At 32.8% G+C, this 17,735-nt stretch overlaps 3 protein-coding genes across 6 annotated transcripts; 2 read left to right on the top strand and 1 right to left on the bottom strand.

Annotated features, from left to right (window-relative positions):
- Positions 1–4,588: 4,588 nt before the first annotated feature.
- Positions 4,589–6,561, top strand: LOC113864431 (ras-related protein Rab11C). Of its 2 annotated transcripts, XM_027498118.1 has the most exons (3): positions 4,589–4,788; positions 4,899–5,091; positions 5,684–6,480. In XM_027498118.1, the coding sequence occupies exons 2-3, from the start codon at positions 4,927–4,929 to the stop codon at positions 6,167–6,169; spliced, it is 651 nt and encodes a 216-aa protein (XP_027353919.1). In that variant the 5' UTR covers positions 4,589–4,788; positions 4,899–4,926; the 3' UTR covers positions 6,170–6,480. The 2 variants fall into 2 exon arrangements, with proteins under 2 accessions (XP_027353919.1, XP_027353920.1); XM_027498119.1 differs by having other exon boundaries at positions 4,589–5,091; positions 5,684–6,561.
- Positions 6,562–7,770: 1,209 nt separating this feature from the next.
- LOC113864430 (metal tolerance protein B) lies at positions 7,771–10,017 on the bottom strand. The gene is made up of 2 exons (XM_027498117.1): positions 9,764–10,017; positions 7,771–9,078 (listed from the first exon to the last, which is right to left on the bottom strand). Exon 2 carries the CDS (start codon positions 9,057–9,059, stop codon positions 7,917–7,919), a length of 1,143 nt encoding a protein of 380 aa, XP_027353918.1. The 5' UTR covers positions 9,060–9,078; positions 9,764–10,017; the 3' UTR covers positions 7,771–7,916.
- Positions 10,018–12,524: 2,507 nt separating this feature from the next.
- LOC113864358 (elongation factor 2) lies at positions 12,525–17,227 on the top strand. 3 transcript variants are annotated; one of them, XR_003504828.1, is made up of 5 exons: positions 12,546–12,679; positions 13,439–13,482; positions 13,577–13,664; positions 13,952–16,478; positions 16,733–17,203. XR_003504828.1 is itself a non-coding variant. In XM_027497973.1 (4 exons), exons 2-4 carry the CDS (start codon positions 13,480–13,482, stop codon positions 16,390–16,392), a joined length of 2,532 nt encoding a protein of 843 aa, XP_027353774.1. In that variant the 5' UTR covers positions 12,525–12,679; positions 13,439–13,479; the 3' UTR covers positions 16,393–17,227. The 3 variants fall into 3 exon arrangements, 2 of the variants coding, with proteins under 2 accessions (XP_027353774.1, XP_027353775.1); XM_027497973.1 differs by having other exon boundaries at positions 12,525–12,679; positions 13,952–17,227; XM_027497974.1 differs by lacking the exon at positions 16,733–17,203 and having other exon boundaries at positions 12,609–13,482; positions 13,952–16,685.
- The last annotated feature ends 508 nt before the right edge of the window (positions 17,228–17,735 follow it).

The raw sequence follows: 17,735 nt of genomic DNA, 5'->3' as shown, positions 1-17,735 counted from the left end.
CTCTTTATCCAACAAAGCTCTACATTCTTTTCATGTTTCGCAATCCAACCACGTTAGACTTCCCGCTTCGTACAAAAACATTATCAAATCCTCCCAAATGGAAACAAACAATGCGTTGCGTACCAGAGACCAAAGTAAGGAGTGAATGATTGAGAGGATTTTATACCGTGCTCCCTGCCTATAGGTTAAGATATCCCACCTGGGATAAGAATAATACAGCCAGAATACTGCTGGCTAAGATAGTCCTCTTCCAAGCTAACTTTTAAAACTAAGTTAACATTATTAACATAATATCAAAGCTTATTCACTTAAAAATAGAAATAGAAACTGAGGTAAACTCCACTTTGGTTCTTGAAACATGTAATTTGACCAAAATTACTCATTGATAACATTAAGTAACATTAATATCAAAGAAATTTTGAACTACATAAAACTATTATATATAATATCACTTTTATTAAATTGATCATGATTAGTTGTTTATTCATAGATTTGAGACTTGAATTTAGTAATGCAAGTTAAAAAACTTAAGATAAAGAACTTTTACAATGCAAATATTTAAAAGAAAAAAGAAAATATCATAAAAGAAAATAGTGTAGAAGGAATAAAGAAAGTCTTTATTGTTTAAAAATATTAAAAGTTATAGATAAAAATAAAATATTTTTAAATAATTTTAAAATAATATTCTTTTGTATTTAGAATAAATTCACACGTGTCTTTTAACATAGTAAATTATTATTCTGTTATTTAATTTTAACATCTCTTAATACTATTAACTATTATGATTAATAATTGTTAAGTTCATAAACTAAAATTTTAAATTTCAAATTTAAAAGGTTAATCTAAAAAATGTTATATATATTTTAAAAGATAAAGTGAAAGTTTACTTTAAAATTAAGTTAAATTAATCATGTTCTTGTAAGCTAACTTTTAATTAGACTTGAATTTCTTTATCAATATAATTAATTAATTACATTTCACATTTAATTATATTTTTAAGTAAATCCATAATTTTTAATAACATAAATTTCTAAAATATAGAAGGCAATAATTATACAATAGTTCAAAAATCACGATCACATTTGGATTATATTGAAAGTTTGAAACAGCTTACATTTACTGTTTTAGGAAGTATAACAACTAAACATTCTCATATTGAAGAGCAGCCAAAGAGAGTATGGAAACGGCCAACTGGCATCAATTTTAACTTATTTTTACAATTGATGTTCTACCACACTCCAATGGTTCCTTCCTTTAATTAGCGATGTTTAGCAAAAACTATCAAATCCATTCAACATTTAAAAACTAAACCATTAAAGGCCAGGGCCTACAAAAGATCCATGAAACACGTACGAGATACACGGAGGAACTGGAAAATAAAACTAGGAATGCAAAAAGTGGGGATTCAATGATGAGATAAAGTGATCAACGTCAATATTATGAATTTATGACAAGGAAAGGCAGAAAAGAACATAAGAATTGCAAACCAATGAGACAATAACTGACCTTGAGCTTAATTTACAGAAAACACACAGCATATGAAACGTTATACAAAATCCCTTCAACGGAGAACCAAATTCCACAAACATCAATACTTGAACAACCAAACAGAATCACACAATTACCTACCAAGTAAGCTATAAAGAGACCCGTATATTTAATAATAATATCCAAAAACTAAAACATCAACATTAATTTCTAGAAACAGTTCAACTAAAATCCCTCCCTTTACAAATTTACTTCACCGACTCTTCCTTCTTCATCTTCCTTCTCCGTGTCGTTCAACCGTACTCATCACGAAAATTCCAAATTCCATTTTCTTATGTTTGACGGAAGCCATGGACCCACCAACTTCTGTATGCATACGGAGGATCCCACTTTTCTGTTAGTGTCACGGGGCACAGATCAATGCACAAAAATACGATTTTCAATGCATAAATTTATGGACCAAAAATATACTTGTAAAACTAAAGTATGAGTACACTTTCATTCTTGCTCATTAGTGAAGAAAATTTCCAATTGCTTGGCATGATTGGATCTAGACTAGTCTAGGGGTATCGTAAATATTATATTTTTCCCCATAAAAATGGATCCTCTTTATTTATTTTTTTAAATTGACAACCATTCAAAAATTTAAAACAGCGAAGATCTGAACTACTTTTTCTAACATCACTTCACCCCCTTCCAAAAAAATAAAATAAAAAACACGTTCATTCATTCGATGCAAATTTGTATTGCGACAAGTTGTGTTTGATTTAGTCAATAATTAACGCAAGTATATGAATATATATTCGTAATTTATACAACGACCAAAACTATAATATGACATTCATATAAGGACAGATAAGACGGTATAACTGGTGAATGTCTGGTCTTCGATTTTAAAAACAACAATTCCCAAGTTTGATTCCTTTTTCTATGATTTGTTTCATGTAACTGCCAGCAGGGTCTACAGGTATATCAAGTCGCTTCTTGGTGGCCTAAAGCCTAATTTATACAGGAACTTAACTTAAGTTAGGATCACTTTATATATATATTATTATATTAAAATTATAGAGTGTGATAAAAGTTTCTTTCTTATATATAAAATTTTACTATTTTAAAATACTTAACCCAACTTCAAGAATTAAATTTAACATTTTTTTTATTAAAAATGTCACGTCAGTAGTATAATAATAATAATAATACCAAATATGTTTTTGTTAATTTTGGCAGTTTTTATCGCTATAATTGATAAAAAAGGATAAATTAGAATAAAAATAAAATTAAAGAATTATATTACTAAATATGTTTATTATTATTATTTTTAATTTAATAGAACTAAATAAAGAGATAAATGATCAAAGTAAAAAAGAAAACCAAATTGGAATAAAAACTAAGTACTAATCTTGTTTTTTTAAGTATTGATTTAATATTTTAAGATTATATATCTATTTTATTCAAAAGCATAAGCACATTGACTTACATATAAGTTCAAGCCACTATTCTATTTAGATGTAATTTTTTTAACCTATTTAATGGATCTTATTATAAAATAGGCTGTCAAATAAATTTATAGATAAATCTTAAAAAATACTAATATTAAATAAATAGTTAGACTTATATCTTAAATTCAAAAAATTAAGTTAAACTTAAACTGTATAAAATTTAACTTGACTCGACATAATCTTATAGTCCTAGGTGCTATTGCTACACATATTTTTTATTACTAAAATTGTTCAACTTAATGTTTTTGTTTTAGTGAAAATTTGTTATTTCCGTGGCAAAAAAAAAGTATTGCCATTTTAACTTATAATAAAAAAATGTCTTTTGAATCCTACCATAAACTATATTTTAACCTTAATGTTCATTCATATTTCACTAATAATAAAGTTAAATGTTGTGACCTAAGAGAAATACATCGCGTTATTTTAATAATAAAACTATAATTTTTTATAGAATTGTCAAATCTCTCATATGTTTAATTTTTAGCTTCAATAATCACATTACCATCTTTAAAAAAAATATACACAAATTTAAATACAATATTTTGCGTTTTTTTAATGTCATTTAACCAAAGTTAAAATTTTGTTTTAATAAATTTCATAAAAAATGAAATATTTAAAAATGATAATAATTATCAATATAAATATCAAATTTAAATTAAAAATAATACCAAAAATATAAAATACCACATTGTAAAAAAATTTAAATACCATTTAAATAAATTACTTTAAAAAGAATAATTATACTCTCACATAATCAAAATACAATATTATAGTATCTTTTACAACAATGATAAAAAAATAATGCAACAAAAAACAAAATAAAAAAAATATTAATTTCTTGTTTTAAAGCTGAATTTAAGTATTTACTAAAAGAAAGATATACTATTTTATTTTTTTATCTTAGTAAGAGATAAGATTAACCAAATTAATAAAAAATATAAAAAAAGATATACTATGATGAAAAAAACATTATTTCTCTATAAATAAGGCTAAAAAAACAACATAGCAGTTTGCGCTTCCTTGATCTTTTCCTTACCCTTTTTATTTTTTTTCCTAATCTCAATTTTAAAGATAATTTTAAATGTTAAAACTTAGTAAATTTTTATTTTAAAAAATATTTTTATTACATCAAAATTATAAAAATATATATTTTTAAATTACTATTATTAATTATTTAACTTTAATTCTAAAAACAAAAAAATATTAGTAATTACTTAAATTCAGTTCTGAAAACTATGATAAATATATTTGATTAGTATTTTGATTCATATTTTATTATTTTTGATCTACCTGAATCCTGATGGTGATACAAAATTAAAAACGATGGTGGTGAAATAGTTGCATTCCCTTTGTGATTCCCCTCATTAAATTTGATAAACGTGACAGGAAAGGAGAAGAGGAACAAAGAAAAGCGTGGCAAGGGCACTTTGTCCTTAATGCATCACACTGAGTCCACCCTCTACCCTCTACCCTCAACCCAGCTTCCTTGTCCCATTCTTCAACACGACACCGTTCCTCCGCAACAATTTTAAATTATTATTTTATTTTTTGGGTACTAAAAAAACGAACCTTATTTATTTGCCGTTCGAATTGCTTTCTCACTCATCGATATTTCCGTTCTCCCATTGGCCAATTCGGCCACTCTCCCCTGAAAAAGCCTCCACCTCTGTTCCCCTCCCCTCCGGTTCGTTCGGTTACACCAACCGTTCCCTACCGCCGTCTCTCAGGTTCCATACTTCGCTGAGCTAACAACTCAAAACTTCACCCAACGCATTTCATTTCTCCATCAATCCATCCCACGGTGAGTTCTTTACCTTTCCGATTTTCTCAAAACTTCCTGGTTTTGACGTGCGTGCGGTTCCGATGGTGCGCGTTTGGATCTGATTGAATATTGCGTCTTGGATCTGGCAGGTTGGAGAGATCGGAGAGGGGAGGAGCTATGGCGCATAGAGTGGACCACGAGTATGACTATCTGTTCAAGATCGTGTTGATCGGAGACTCAGGTGTGGGCAAATCCAACATTCTCTCAAGGTTTACTCGAAACGAGTTCTGCTTAGAGTCCAAATCTACTATCGGAGTTGAGTTCGCCACCAGGACTCTTCAGGTACTTCTATTTCCTTTCTCTTTCATTGTTTTTCCATATTCGTGTGATTCTGTGAACACGTGTGCCTTTGCCGATTGATCCTTTGCATTTTAGATTTCTAGAGCGTGTCCTTCTGCTTGAATTTGAATTTCTGCTAGTTAATTGCATATATAGGTATTCGAGTATCGTTCTGTTGGTATTTTTTGTTCCAAAGCATTGACTGATTAGCTTATAGTTCAGATCCTCTTCTGAGGAACATCCAGTGTGGATAGATGTCTTGGGGGAATGATTTTAGCTTCACTTGATGTGATCAAGTGGAGAAGGACTCGGATTTGTTGTATATTTTAAAAAAATTATTCAAGTCTTAGCCTGATTTATCATACCTTCAGATGGATTGTTGCTTCTTAGTTAAAAATTCAGATTTTGTGCGTGAATATATCAGTAACCAAATTATTATGAATGCGTTGATCTTGAATGCTGGAGCTTAAAAATAATATTATAGGGTGGAGATTGATTTTTTTTGGTTGTTGAAGTTGTTTTGAATTTGATGATACTGCAGAGATGGTTTGATTATGAGCACTGTTAATGGTTGTTTCTTTGTCTTCCCCTACAGGTAGAGGGAAAGACTGTGAAAGCGCAGATCTGGGATACAGCAGGTCAGGAGCGGTACCGTGCCATTACCAGTGCTTATTATAGAGGAGCTGTTGGTGCTCTGCTTGTCTATGACATAACTAAGAGGCAAACCTTTGACAATGTCCAGAGGTGGTTGCGCGAATTGAGGGACCATGCAGATTCTAACATAGTTATCATGATGGCTGGAAATAAATCAGATTTGAACCATCTTAGAGCTGTTTCAGAGGATGATGGTCAAGCATTGGCAGAGAAGGAAGGTCTCTCATTTCTTGAGACATCTGCACTGGAAGCAACCAACGTTGAGAAGGCATTCCAAACCATTTTGACAGAGATCTATCATATTGTTAGCAAAAAGGCACTTGCAGCTCAGGAAGCAGCTGTTGGCAACTCACTTCCTGGTCAAGGAACCACCATCAATGTTGCTGATGCATCTGGAAACACAAAGAGAGGCTGCTGTTCTACTTAAATGTGACATTTGAGGAAAAAGTGTTGCTAGCAGATAGTATTTTTTTCTTCTTCCAATTCTGTTTTGCCCCTTTCTCCTTTTTTTTCCTTCTTCTTTATGAGTGAGAGAGAAACATGTAGAGTACATTTTCTTCATTGAGTTGCTGACGACAATGTGAAATCTAAAAAAAATAGAGTTGCTAGTTTCTTTGCATTATCTTTCCATCTTGTGATAGTTTCTCATGAATTGGTGTAATATTGAAACTGACAGATATTGATGATATAGCATGGTTAATGGGAATCTGACATTTCAGAGAGGCCATGTAAGATTATACGTAGCTTCTGTTTTTGTTGATTCATTGTTGTTACAAGGCTACTTTGAGACCTGGTAAACGGAATGTATGATCTCTTCTGCAAGCTCTTCTTTTTCCCATGTAAACCAGCCCGTTGGTTACTTCTGGAGGTAAAATCAAGAACCTCATTTGCAAATAGATGATTATAAATTCAATTTAAGTTTAAACTGACAAAACTAAAGGTAGCCCAATTTATAAAGTATGAGGAGAGCATTTCTTTGTCAAGATTGTAAGAGATGCATTTTGTTAAGGACAAAACTTAGGTGTAATATCACAATATTAACATTATTTTTAATTAAAATCAGAGTATTACAATACTTCATTAACTCATAACAAAGAATTAGAAAATAACGCTGAAAGTACAAATAATACTATATCAAAGTTTTGTTCGTTGGTAGTTAAAGAGGTAGGACCTTGAAGCCTTCGCATTTTCTTGTATTTTGGTTGTTTAGAGTGTTCATTGCAAAATTGAGGGACACTTGAGGTTGACGTGCAGTACAAGCAGTTTAGTGTTGCATTCTGTTTGATAAGTAAGCATCGGGTCCAACCATACAAAGTTCACTATAATATTTGTTTTACAATAAAAAGATAATACAATTTTTTGATATTTTAAAATTTTTTTTGAACATTTATCATTTAATTTTTTTCACACTCTAGTCCTAACCCTTAATATATAACATGTCATTGGCCTTTATAACAGACCAAATGTAATGTTTCGAGTGTACACTTGCCTTCATTGGGCAAAGATGGCAACTAACATCTTCCTTGTATGTACCCTTCCAATGTATACTTGTTTCTCAATGCCTAGTGTATCTTACTCCTATCAATATTCCATACCCGAAAGCCAAAACTATTCTCTTCGAACCCAACCGGTGCCTGCACCTTTCACAGTTGACCGTCCGACACGAGCATCGGTAGTCTCCCCCAACTCGACAAACTTAAGGCCAGAAATCTTCATCTTTGGGGTGTTGTTACTCTAAATGCATGACAGCGATACCTTCAAATTCATCCACATTATGCTCCTCAGCGTAGTGGAGGTATTCTCTGTCTTTGAGTGTCTCAGAGAACAAGGGAACATAAGACGGGGGAAGAGAATTGAGGGACATGGCTTTGAGAAGAGGGATATGAATGAGAGAGGAACAAAGGGTTGAGTGTTTTGATCTTTCGGATGGTGTTGTGCATGAGATAAGTTGTCTTTTAAGTAACAAATTTTTGAAATGTTGTCCCACGTTTATCATTTTCAAAATCAAACATGAAATGTGTTTTTTATGTTGTCTAATCCTTCATCTTTTGAGCATGTCAACTCACTCTTAAGTCAAAAACATAAAAGAAATTACACGTCTGGTGATTCTTTAGGACGATGCATCTGCTAATATTTAATAAGGAGAGAATAAAGGAGGGGAAAACAGTGTAGCATTACTCAATTTGTATGGTTACATGTTGTATTTGGAATGTTTTTTGACAGTAATACTTAATCACGCCACGTAGATCAATGTGACTGATGCCAGGCTCAGCCACTACATGGCAACATAGAACATTTTTTCCAACAGTTATAGCCCAGACGTGCAAATCATGAACATCCTGCACTCCCTTGATACTTCTGAGGCCTTTTTCCAGCTTACTGATGTTGATTTCACTGGGTGTCCCTTCCATTAGGATACTATAAATATTCCTAAGCATGGGCAAAGTAGTACTTAAAGATAAAACAGAAAATATAAGAGTGCATATAAGGTCAACTATAAACCACTCTGGTTCAGCCCATATTATGGCTCCCGCAATCATCACTCCAATAGATTGAATCATATCAGCCATGACATGCAAATATGCCCCTTGGATATTTATGTTCAATACAGTAGCCTCTCTATGACTGCTTGATACCAGGGTAAGGTTCTCCTCATCAGTTATGTTAGTTATGTCCTCCTTCCCATGATCATGATCAGTCTGGCACTGATGATGACTATGATCATGATCACAGCCATGATGATGACGACTATGATCATGACCAAGCCATGCAACCATGATAGAGTTTAGGACAAACCCAAATGCTGCAATTGCAAACATTAGTTTTCCATTCACCTTGGCATTTCGGAGAACGAGTCTACCAACTGCTTCATATATCAAAAAACCAGATATCAACCAAATTAACTGCACAGATAAGAGAGCACCCAAAACCTCAAGACGATTGTATCCAAAAGATTGATATGGAGTTGCTTCCCAACGGGAAGCCCACACTGCAAAGAGAGAGATGGAGAATCCAGCAATATCAGAAAGCAAGTGTGCTGCATCACTAATAACAGCTAAACTGTGAGCTTTTATACCACCAATAATTTCCACAACCATAACAATAGCATAGAAAAAAATGAGTCCACAAAGTTTCTTTGCCGACTTTAATGACTCTTCTGATGACACAGCACTGTTTTCATGCCCAGAAAAAGGACAGACACAACTGCAAGATCTCTCCACTGTCATTGGAGGAACATCAAGTCTATCAGAGACAATGGGTATCTCAATTTCCTGCATGGATCTAGCTTCCAAGATGAGGGCTTTCTCCTGTTCCATTTGCTTCTGCAAGCTGAGTCTTTATATAAGAGAAAAAAAACAAGAACAATCATTTAGAGAAGTCATGCCAAAGGCTTAGTCCAAGAGCAGTCAAAATGAAAATACATTCAAAAGGCCGTGTTTTGGTGAATTGTCTCGCTTGACAATTTCAAACTGAAGTGAGACACAGTAATTGGCATAAAATAAGAAAATTTTTGACATTAGGTTATAGTTGGCTGGTTAAAGACAACCTAGACTACTTCAAATTGAAGGGAAAAAAAAAGTTTGTAACCAACATAAAATAAGTGGAGATGGAATTAAATTATAGGGTGGTTGGGAAAATCACAGAACGAGGCAAAGCTACAAGCTCAACATCATAAGAGGAATGGATCCCTTCTGATGAGATTTGGACACGTGGAAAAATTGCGTTTATCTTAAACTTCTATTGCCTTAGAAAAAGCCAACTTGCACCCCTGCCAAACTTAATCATATATATAATATATATTTCACTGACGGAACAAAGAAATGATGATCAAAATTCAGAACCAAAAGGCACAGAAGCTAAAAGGTTTGATCCTGCTTTATGGATGGGTAAGGTTGATACAGCTAGATCACAATTTAGCATATAAGAAGAAGAAAAAAGAAAGTTTGTCTTTGAATAATAAACAGTAAAGAATCAATATGCAGACAAAGAAAAGGACAAGAAACAATAAAATAAATGTTACCAGTAGAAACAAAGGTGGAGAGCAGAAAATAGATTGAGAAGCAAAAAGGTGTATAAGTGAATTGGAATTTGAGAATTGTCGTAGGTGAAGTGGAAAGGAGGGGCTAGGTTTGAGATTGGAAGGAAAAAGAATATATGGTACTGAGTTAAAGATGTGTTGTTGGGGTGAACATGATATTGTACTGAGACACATCCATCGCCGGAGAGGTAGCAGCTAACTACTTAGTACGAACAAATCGTGTTCTTATATTATATGCATTTCCGTCCGAAATTAAGGGCCAAATAAACTTTACTCTCTTCTCTGCTGTAACATATTTCGGGTCAATCCTGCATGATACATACTCGTATCACAGTACAATACGGCACGTTCTTTTATTTTATATAAATTATAATTTTTGGCGTTTTAGTTTAATTATTTCACCTGTTTCAAATTATGAGATATCAAAATTTTATAAAACCATTTTTAAATCATTTAATATTATATATAATAATAATAATATTTGTTTTTATAAACTATGGTGTTTAATAATATAAATGTATTTAATTTTAAATAAAAAAATTATTTCATAGAATGTTGCACAAATTAAAAAATATTTATAAAACGGTAGTTATTAAATAATTTGGATTTTTTAAAATAAAATTTACTTTGTATAAAAAGTGATGAATCTTAATAATTAAATGAACGAAAGGCGACGACTAAGATATCAATAAATGTTTACTCGTTTAGAACAAAATATAAAGTTATTTAAATTTATTCTGTTGGTATTTCATAAACTACGATTAAGATATCTATAATGTTTGCTTGTTTAGGACAAAATAAAAAAAATTAAAAATTTATTCTCTTGATATTTTAACCATTTATATTTGGAACCTTTAAATTCTTCTTATTATTAGATATTTTATGGTTTTTAACAATTACATTGGTATCAAGTAAATATTTAATAATATTATTATACAATATAAATAATTAATATTATAAAAATAATAAATCTATTATAAATCCGTATACCATGAGTATAAAATCCTGTTGTATTCTTAAGTGAAACATTTAAAGCATTATATTCTTCTTATTTTTCTTATTAATATTCCTTGATCATCTCTAATTACTTTGCCGTATGTTATTACTTGATTTGATTTATTGTATAATTGACAATAGAAGTGTTGATGATCATCTTACCAATGTAGGCCATGTGAAGAATATGCAGAATTCTTCCTTGTGTTTTGTTTTTGGTCATCATGTTTAAGAAACAATGCTGAAAAGCTGTTTATTTTCTTGATCTTATTTTCGTTATAAAATAAGTGGTTTTTAAAATAAAATACATTTAAAACTTGGCTACACGAACCAAAATTAAACTTAACTTTAATTGGTGTAAATATTGATATTCAAATTTAAAAACAAATTTGAAATCGAATTGCTTTTATAATTTTTTCTATATCAGTTATGGTGAGTTAATCAGTTACCTAATCTGGTACGTGGAGTTATAACGTGGTGGACTTTTTATTTTCTTTGAGATATATTAGGTGGTGGACTTTACTTTTTACTTGCAAAAGTGAAATACTAAAAAGTAACACTATTTTACTTACTATTTTTCAAAATTTTATGTACCTTGATTATTTGGATTGACGTTAAATCTAGGAAAATTCTGTGCATTATATAAATATTATAAAATTAAAATAATTTATTATTTTTGTGTATTATATATTATTAAATTATATTTTAAATCAGAATTATATATACACATACACACACTTACAAGAATAAAAAATAACAAAGAAATAGATGCTCAATTCAGTAAAAGATAGTTTAATAACAAGAAAGATAATAGCTTTTAGCAACATTTTCATTTAAAAATAGCAACTTAGGTTTAATATATAGAGGTAAAGTTTTTCGAACAATTTTTTTAATATGTTGTATGATTGCTTTTAAATTTTAAAACATAATAATAATAATAATAATAATAATAATAATATTATTATTATTATTATTATTATATGATATGAATTTAAACTAAATTAGAAAGATAATGTTTTTAAAATGAGAAATAAATTTAAAAAATCCAATTTAAATTAAATTCAAATATGTTTTTCATTTTTATTAATGTGGTGTATAAGAAATTTTAAAATAAAAATTAAACTCGAATTACGATCAGTTAAGGTTACATTAATCTTAAATTTCTGTTTAGGACAAAAATATATTCAATTTAATATAATATATTAAATTTGAAAATTTCAATAATGTTAAATTTAAATTGAAAAAGAGAGATGACGAGTTTAAAAAATTAACCAAAAATATAAATATTCCAGAAGGCAAGTGGCATAATAAAAATCAAAACACCTGATAAAGACTGCACAAAGATAGTTTTGTATAATTTATTATGATTTGATTTAAAATAATTAGATAAAATATCCTTGTTAACTGTGCATGCATTTAAAATAATTAAACGATCGAATTCTTAATTGCCATTCCAAATCAATTAATCCATACTAAGTACTAACAACAATTTGTGAGTTGATTACAACATTCTCATGTTTTGATTACAACAATAAAAACTGAAATAGTTTATATTTAAAATTTTATATGCAATGTTTGAAAAATATTTTAGAACGAGACAAAACATAACATGAGATAAAAAGGGTAAATTTTATTCCAGTTGAAAAGGGCAAAATAGGAATAACAGAACAAAATAGAAAGAAATAGGTTGAAGAAACACTAAGCCCAATGTTTTGAAGTCACTATAGTAGCAGTTAAAGCCCAGCCCAGTATAACGAAAAACCCTAGTTTTGCAGAATCAATTAGCATATACCCTATTGATCTTATTATCGCATCGTATCACTCACTACATAGCAACCACAGAGTGAAGAAGCTGCGCTTTCCTTGCGGCCTCTGTCTCTCTGTCTGTCTGTCTCTCTCTCTAAGGTTTGTTTTCTCTCTCTTAAACTCCTTCTTTGTCACATCTTCACGATGTTATGGTCGTTTTACGTTGCACCTTAATCGTAATTTGAAAAAAAAAAACTGATTCAGCTTGTTTTTACCAGAGAATTCTGATAGTGTCTTTGCAAGTGTGTTTTAGCTTTTTCATGATATTAATATTAGTTTAGTTGTTTTTGTGATACTCGTGTATTCGAATCGGTTGTTATTTAGTTTGTGTTTGATTGAATAGTTGGAAATTGGGGACCTAGAAAAAGTGGATGGAATGTGTAACGTGATATTCATTCCAAGTGTAACCAGGTGGAGTAATAGAGTAAACTACTACCTCTTAGGTTAGAGAGCTGTCATTCTTTGTAAAGTGCGCGTATTGGGTCTAGATGTAGCAGCTCTCCTGTATTTTGTTACACTGGATTTTGTTATATGGGTATATGAAATTTGGTTTTTCTTTTGGTCAAATTGAAGCACCTTTCTTGGATTTTGAAAAGTTTAGCCGGCTTGAAACAAACACATTGAAAGGCTTTAGCAAACGAATTTTCTGATTTGGTTGACTTTACTTGTTAGGATACCAAGTACAAACTTGATTAACCTTGAATCCCAAATATTCGTTTGTTAGAATTAGTACTATTTAACCTATTGACATTATTGCTAATTTTTAGTGTATTATGTAGTCAAGCAGATTATCGTCGTACTCTTCTCCTTTCTGTATTTGGGCTAATATTTTTATATATATTTTTTATTCTTTTGCAGTCACATATTGAAGCTAGTTTTTGGTGCAAGGGAAAGTCAAGATGGTAAGTCAAGAATCATTGCTTAAATGCCTTGGTTTTAGGCGTATGTTCTTTACCTATCCATCATGTTTAACTGTGACCCCTTCAATTTGAGCAGGTCAAGTTTACAGCTGACGAGCTTCGTCGCATCATGGACTTCAAGCACAACATTCGTAATATGTCTGTTATTGCGCATGTTGACCATGGTATGGATTAAGCTGGTGCTATATTTTTGTTTTGGTTGTCACTTTTCTCGGACATGCCTTCTGGATGTAAATGCAATAAAGTGATTTGGTCTTTGTTCCTTATATGATAACATGGTTATAATTGTATTGTGTTTTGGTTTAAAAGTTTCTTTGGCATTAGTTATTATAAGAGATTTTGTAATGCATCTATTTTCTGCTTATCATTGTGCTACTACAGTTATTTGTCATAATAAGAAATTTGTTTTTTTTTTGTCTAAACAATGCTTTCTTGTTCTATCTATATGCAGGAAAATCTACTCTTACCGATTCTTTAGTGGCTGCTGCTGGTATTATTGCACAAGAAGTTGCAGGAGATGTACGGATGACTGATACCCGACAGGATGAAGCTGAGCGTGGTATCACAATCAAGTCCACTGGTATATCTCTATACTATGAAATGTCTGAAGATGCTCTCAAGAACTTCAAGGGAGAACGCAATGGGAATGAATACCTCATCAACCTCATTGACTCCCCTGGGCATGTGGACTTCTCTTCTGAGGTTACAGCTGCCCTCCGTATTACTGATGGGGCACTTGTGGTGGTGGATTGTGTCGAAGGTGTCTGTGTCCAAACTGAAACAGTTCTCCGTCAGGCTCTTGGTGAAAGGATCAGGCCTGTTTTAACTGTTAACAAGATGGATAGGTGTTTCCTTGAGCTTCAGGTGGATGGAGAAGAGGCTTACCAGACATTTCAAAGGGTTATTGAGAATGCTAATGTGATTATGGCTACATATGAAGATCCCCTTCTTGGTGATGTTCAGGTCTACCCAGAGAAAGGAACTGTTGCCTTTTCTGCTGGTTTGCATGGCTGGGCTTTCACTCTGACCAACTTTGCTAAAATGTATGCCTCAAAGTTTGGAGTTGATGAGTCAAAGATGATGGAAAGGCTCTGGGGTGAGAATTTCTTTGATCCAGCCACCAAGAAATGGACCAACAAGAATACTGGTTCTCCTACATGCAAGCGTGGTTTTGTTCAGTTTTGTTATGAGCCTATCAAGCAGATAATTGCAACTTGTATGAATGATCAGAAGGATAAGCTGTGGCCTATGTTGCAAAAACTTGGAGTCACCATGAAATCTGAAGAGAAAGACCTGATGGGTAAAGCTCTAATGAAACGTGTTATGCAAACCTGGCTCCCAGCAAGTAATGCACTCCTAGAGATGATGATATTCCATCTTCCCTCCCCATCGAAGGCCCAAAAGTATCGTGTAGAGAACTTGTATGAGGGTCCCCTTGATGATCAATATGCAAATGCTATTAGGAATTGTGATCCTGATGGACCTTTAATGCTTTATGTCTCAAAGATGATTCCTGCATCTGACAAGGGTAGATTCTTTGCTTTTGGCCGTGTTTTCTCAGGTAAGGTCTCGACTGGTTTGAAAGTAAGAATTATGGGTCCTAATTATGTCCCTGGAGAGAAGAAAGACTTGTATGTGAAGAGTGTGCAAAGAACCGTCATTTGGATGGGAAAGAGGCAGGAAACTGTTGAGGACGTGCCTTGTGGTAACACTGTTGCTATGGTTGGATTGGACCAATTTATCACCAAGAATGCAACATTAACAAATGAGAAGGAAGTTGATGCACACCCAATTCGTGCTATGAAGTTTTCTGTCTCACCTGTTGTTCGTGTTGCCGTCCAGTGCAAGGTTGCATCAGACCTTCCTAAGCTAGTTGAAGGTCTTAAACGTTTGGCCAAATCTGATCCTATGGTTGTATGTACTATAGAAGAGTCTGGAGAGCATATTGTTGCTGGTGCTGGAGAACTCCACCTTGAGATCTGTTTGAAGGACTTGCAGGAAGACTTCATGGGTGGAGCTGAGATTATTAAGTCAGACCCTGTTGTATCCTTCCGGGAGACAGTCTTGGAGAGATCTTGCCGCACTGTGATGAGCAAGTCACCCAACAAGCACAACCGTCTTTACATGGAAGCCAGGCCCATGGAGGAGGGACTTGCAGAGGCTATCGATGATGGGCGTATTGGTCCAAGGGATGACCCCAAAATTCGTGCTAAAATTTTGTCTGAAGAATTTGGTTGGGATAAGGATCTTGCAAAGAAAATCTGGTGTTTTGGACCTGAGACCATGGGACCTAATATGGTGGTTGATATGTGTAAAGGTGTCCAATACTTGAATGAAATTAAAGACTCTGTGGTTGCTGGGTTCCAATGGGCATCAAAAGAAGGTGCATTGGCTGAAGAAAACATGAGGGCCATCTGCTTTGAAGTCTGTGATGTTGTTCTCCATGCTGATGCTATCCACAGAGGTGGTGGCCAGATCATTCCTACCGCTAGGAGAGTCTTCTATGCCTCCCAGTTGACTGCAAAGCCTAGACTTCTTGAGCCCGTTTACCTGGTCGAAATTCAGGCACCTGAGCAGGCTCTTGGTGGCATCTACAGTGTTCTTAACCAGAAACGTGGGCACGTCTTCGAGGAAATGCAGAGGCCTGGTACCCCATTATACAACATCAAGGCCTACCTCCCTGTCATTGAGTCCTTCGGGTTCTCGAGCACATTGAGGGCTGCAACATCGGGGCAAGCTTTTCCACAGTGTGTTTTTGATCACTGGGATATGATGTCCTCAGATCCATTGGAGGCTGGATCACAAGCTGCACAGCTTGTTGCTGACATTCGCAAGAGGAAAGGATTGAAGGAGCAGATGACACCACTTTCAGAATACGAGGACAAGCTTTAAATATTTTGACTTCCCGTTATGAATCTAGCTGATAATTTATGTAGAACCTTGGTACCGATGCTGTGTTTTTTAAAATTCAGATAATTGTGAGTTTTGTTCTGTTCTATTATCATTTAAATGTTTCTTTAAAAAAGCTTTTACTTCTCTGTTTAATTGGAAGTTATCCCCTTATGGGCTTGGTACTGTAGATAGTGACTCTGTTGCATTGACGTTGATTTAACTATTTATGGGAACTTTCAGTTAAAATTTAATTGTGTTTACTATTACTTACCTGGAAATTAAAATTTCAATGCTTTTATCAATCCTCTTTAGATTTGAATTATTTCTTTTATTTGGTCAGTGGGTTTGAATTATTTTTCGGTCCTGTCATTCGTGTTCTGTGACGGGCCGGTAGGGTCTACCATAAGCTCTTTTTGGCGTACGCGGTTCCAGTTCATTTGGAGAACCACAAACACTGTAATTTGGTCCTGTAATCTGAGTTCGTGCACGTAGAGCAGTTAATGGACCAAATGAATATGAATATAACTACGATTACCACAAGCAATCCTTGCCACTTTGGTGGAATCAGAGGTGCATCGAAAGGACAATATGGAGGTGAGTTGGATTTTGGTATATCCTAAATATTGTGAAGTGGATGGTGTTTGCCTTATCTTTCTCGATATTGCTTTCAATCAGCATTGAGCAGATCGTTTTTTCATTCTTAGCATTTTGTTGTTTCACTAGCTAGAAGAGGCAGAGGTTCTTTTTGCCTTGTAATGCGAACAATGATTTACTCTCTTTGTTTAAAAGCTTTTATCCGGATCATTTCAGTGCAAAAAAAAAATGTTATCAATTTTAAACATAATATATACCTCCGAGATAAAATGTTCATTCTGAAATAGAGATGTCGGTGCCAACCCAAAGGGAATATATTAAAAGGAGCGAAGCGTATGACCGCTTATTCCTTCAAAAATAAAACTCGAGCTTTCAAGGACCCTTTAAGAGTGGAGCTTGAAGGAAACATTAAAATGTTCTTAAAAGGGATTTCAATATCATCCCCATTTTAACTTTTTTTTGAAAAAGAAAATGAGTCAAATGAAAAATAAAACAATAAATAATGTCTAGACCGATGAAGAGCAAAAATACTTTCTATCCTATTTATAAGAAATATTAATTCGAATAAATTAATATTACTATTGTTCATTTTTAATATTTTAATATGCCTACTACTAAAAATTATATCACAAATTGATAAAGCTAATAAAATATTGTATAGTCAATATGTCAGTAACTAAGACTTATATAACTCATTGGATGTATATGCGCGTTTGGAACGGAAAAAAATTTTGCGGCGAGAATTATTC

The sequence above is a fragment of the Abrus precatorius genome, unplaced genomic scaffold, assembly GCF_003935025.1.
Source record: "Abrus precatorius isolate BTA unplaced genomic scaffold, Abrus_2018 Scaffold4, whole genome shotgun sequence".
Classification (NCBI taxonomy): Eukaryota; Viridiplantae; Streptophyta; class Magnoliopsida; order Fabales; family Fabaceae; genus Abrus; species Abrus precatorius.
Note: the sequence above shows the minus strand (reverse complement) of the source record. Positions and strands in the feature narration are given on the sequence as shown.

Bases quoted from the DNA above. Each gene is read 5' to 3' on its own strand.
- LOC113864430 (XM_027498117.1), bottom strand. From the start codon at position 9,059: ATGGAACAGGAGAAAGCCCTCATCTTGGAAGCTAGATCCATGCAGGAA.
- LOC113864358 (XM_027497973.1), top strand. The intron at 13,665-13,951 runs GTATGGATTAAG...ATCTATATGCAG, and splicing joins TATTGCGCATGTTGACCATG to GAAAATCTACTCTTACCGAT.
- LOC113864431 (XM_027498119.1), top strand. From the start codon at position 4,927: ATGGCGCATAGAGTGGACCACGAGTATGACTATCTGTTCAAGATCGTG. The intron at 5,092-5,683 runs GTACTTCTATTT...CTTCCCCTACAG, and splicing joins TCGCCACCAGGACTCTTCAG to GTAGAGGGAAAGACTGTGAA.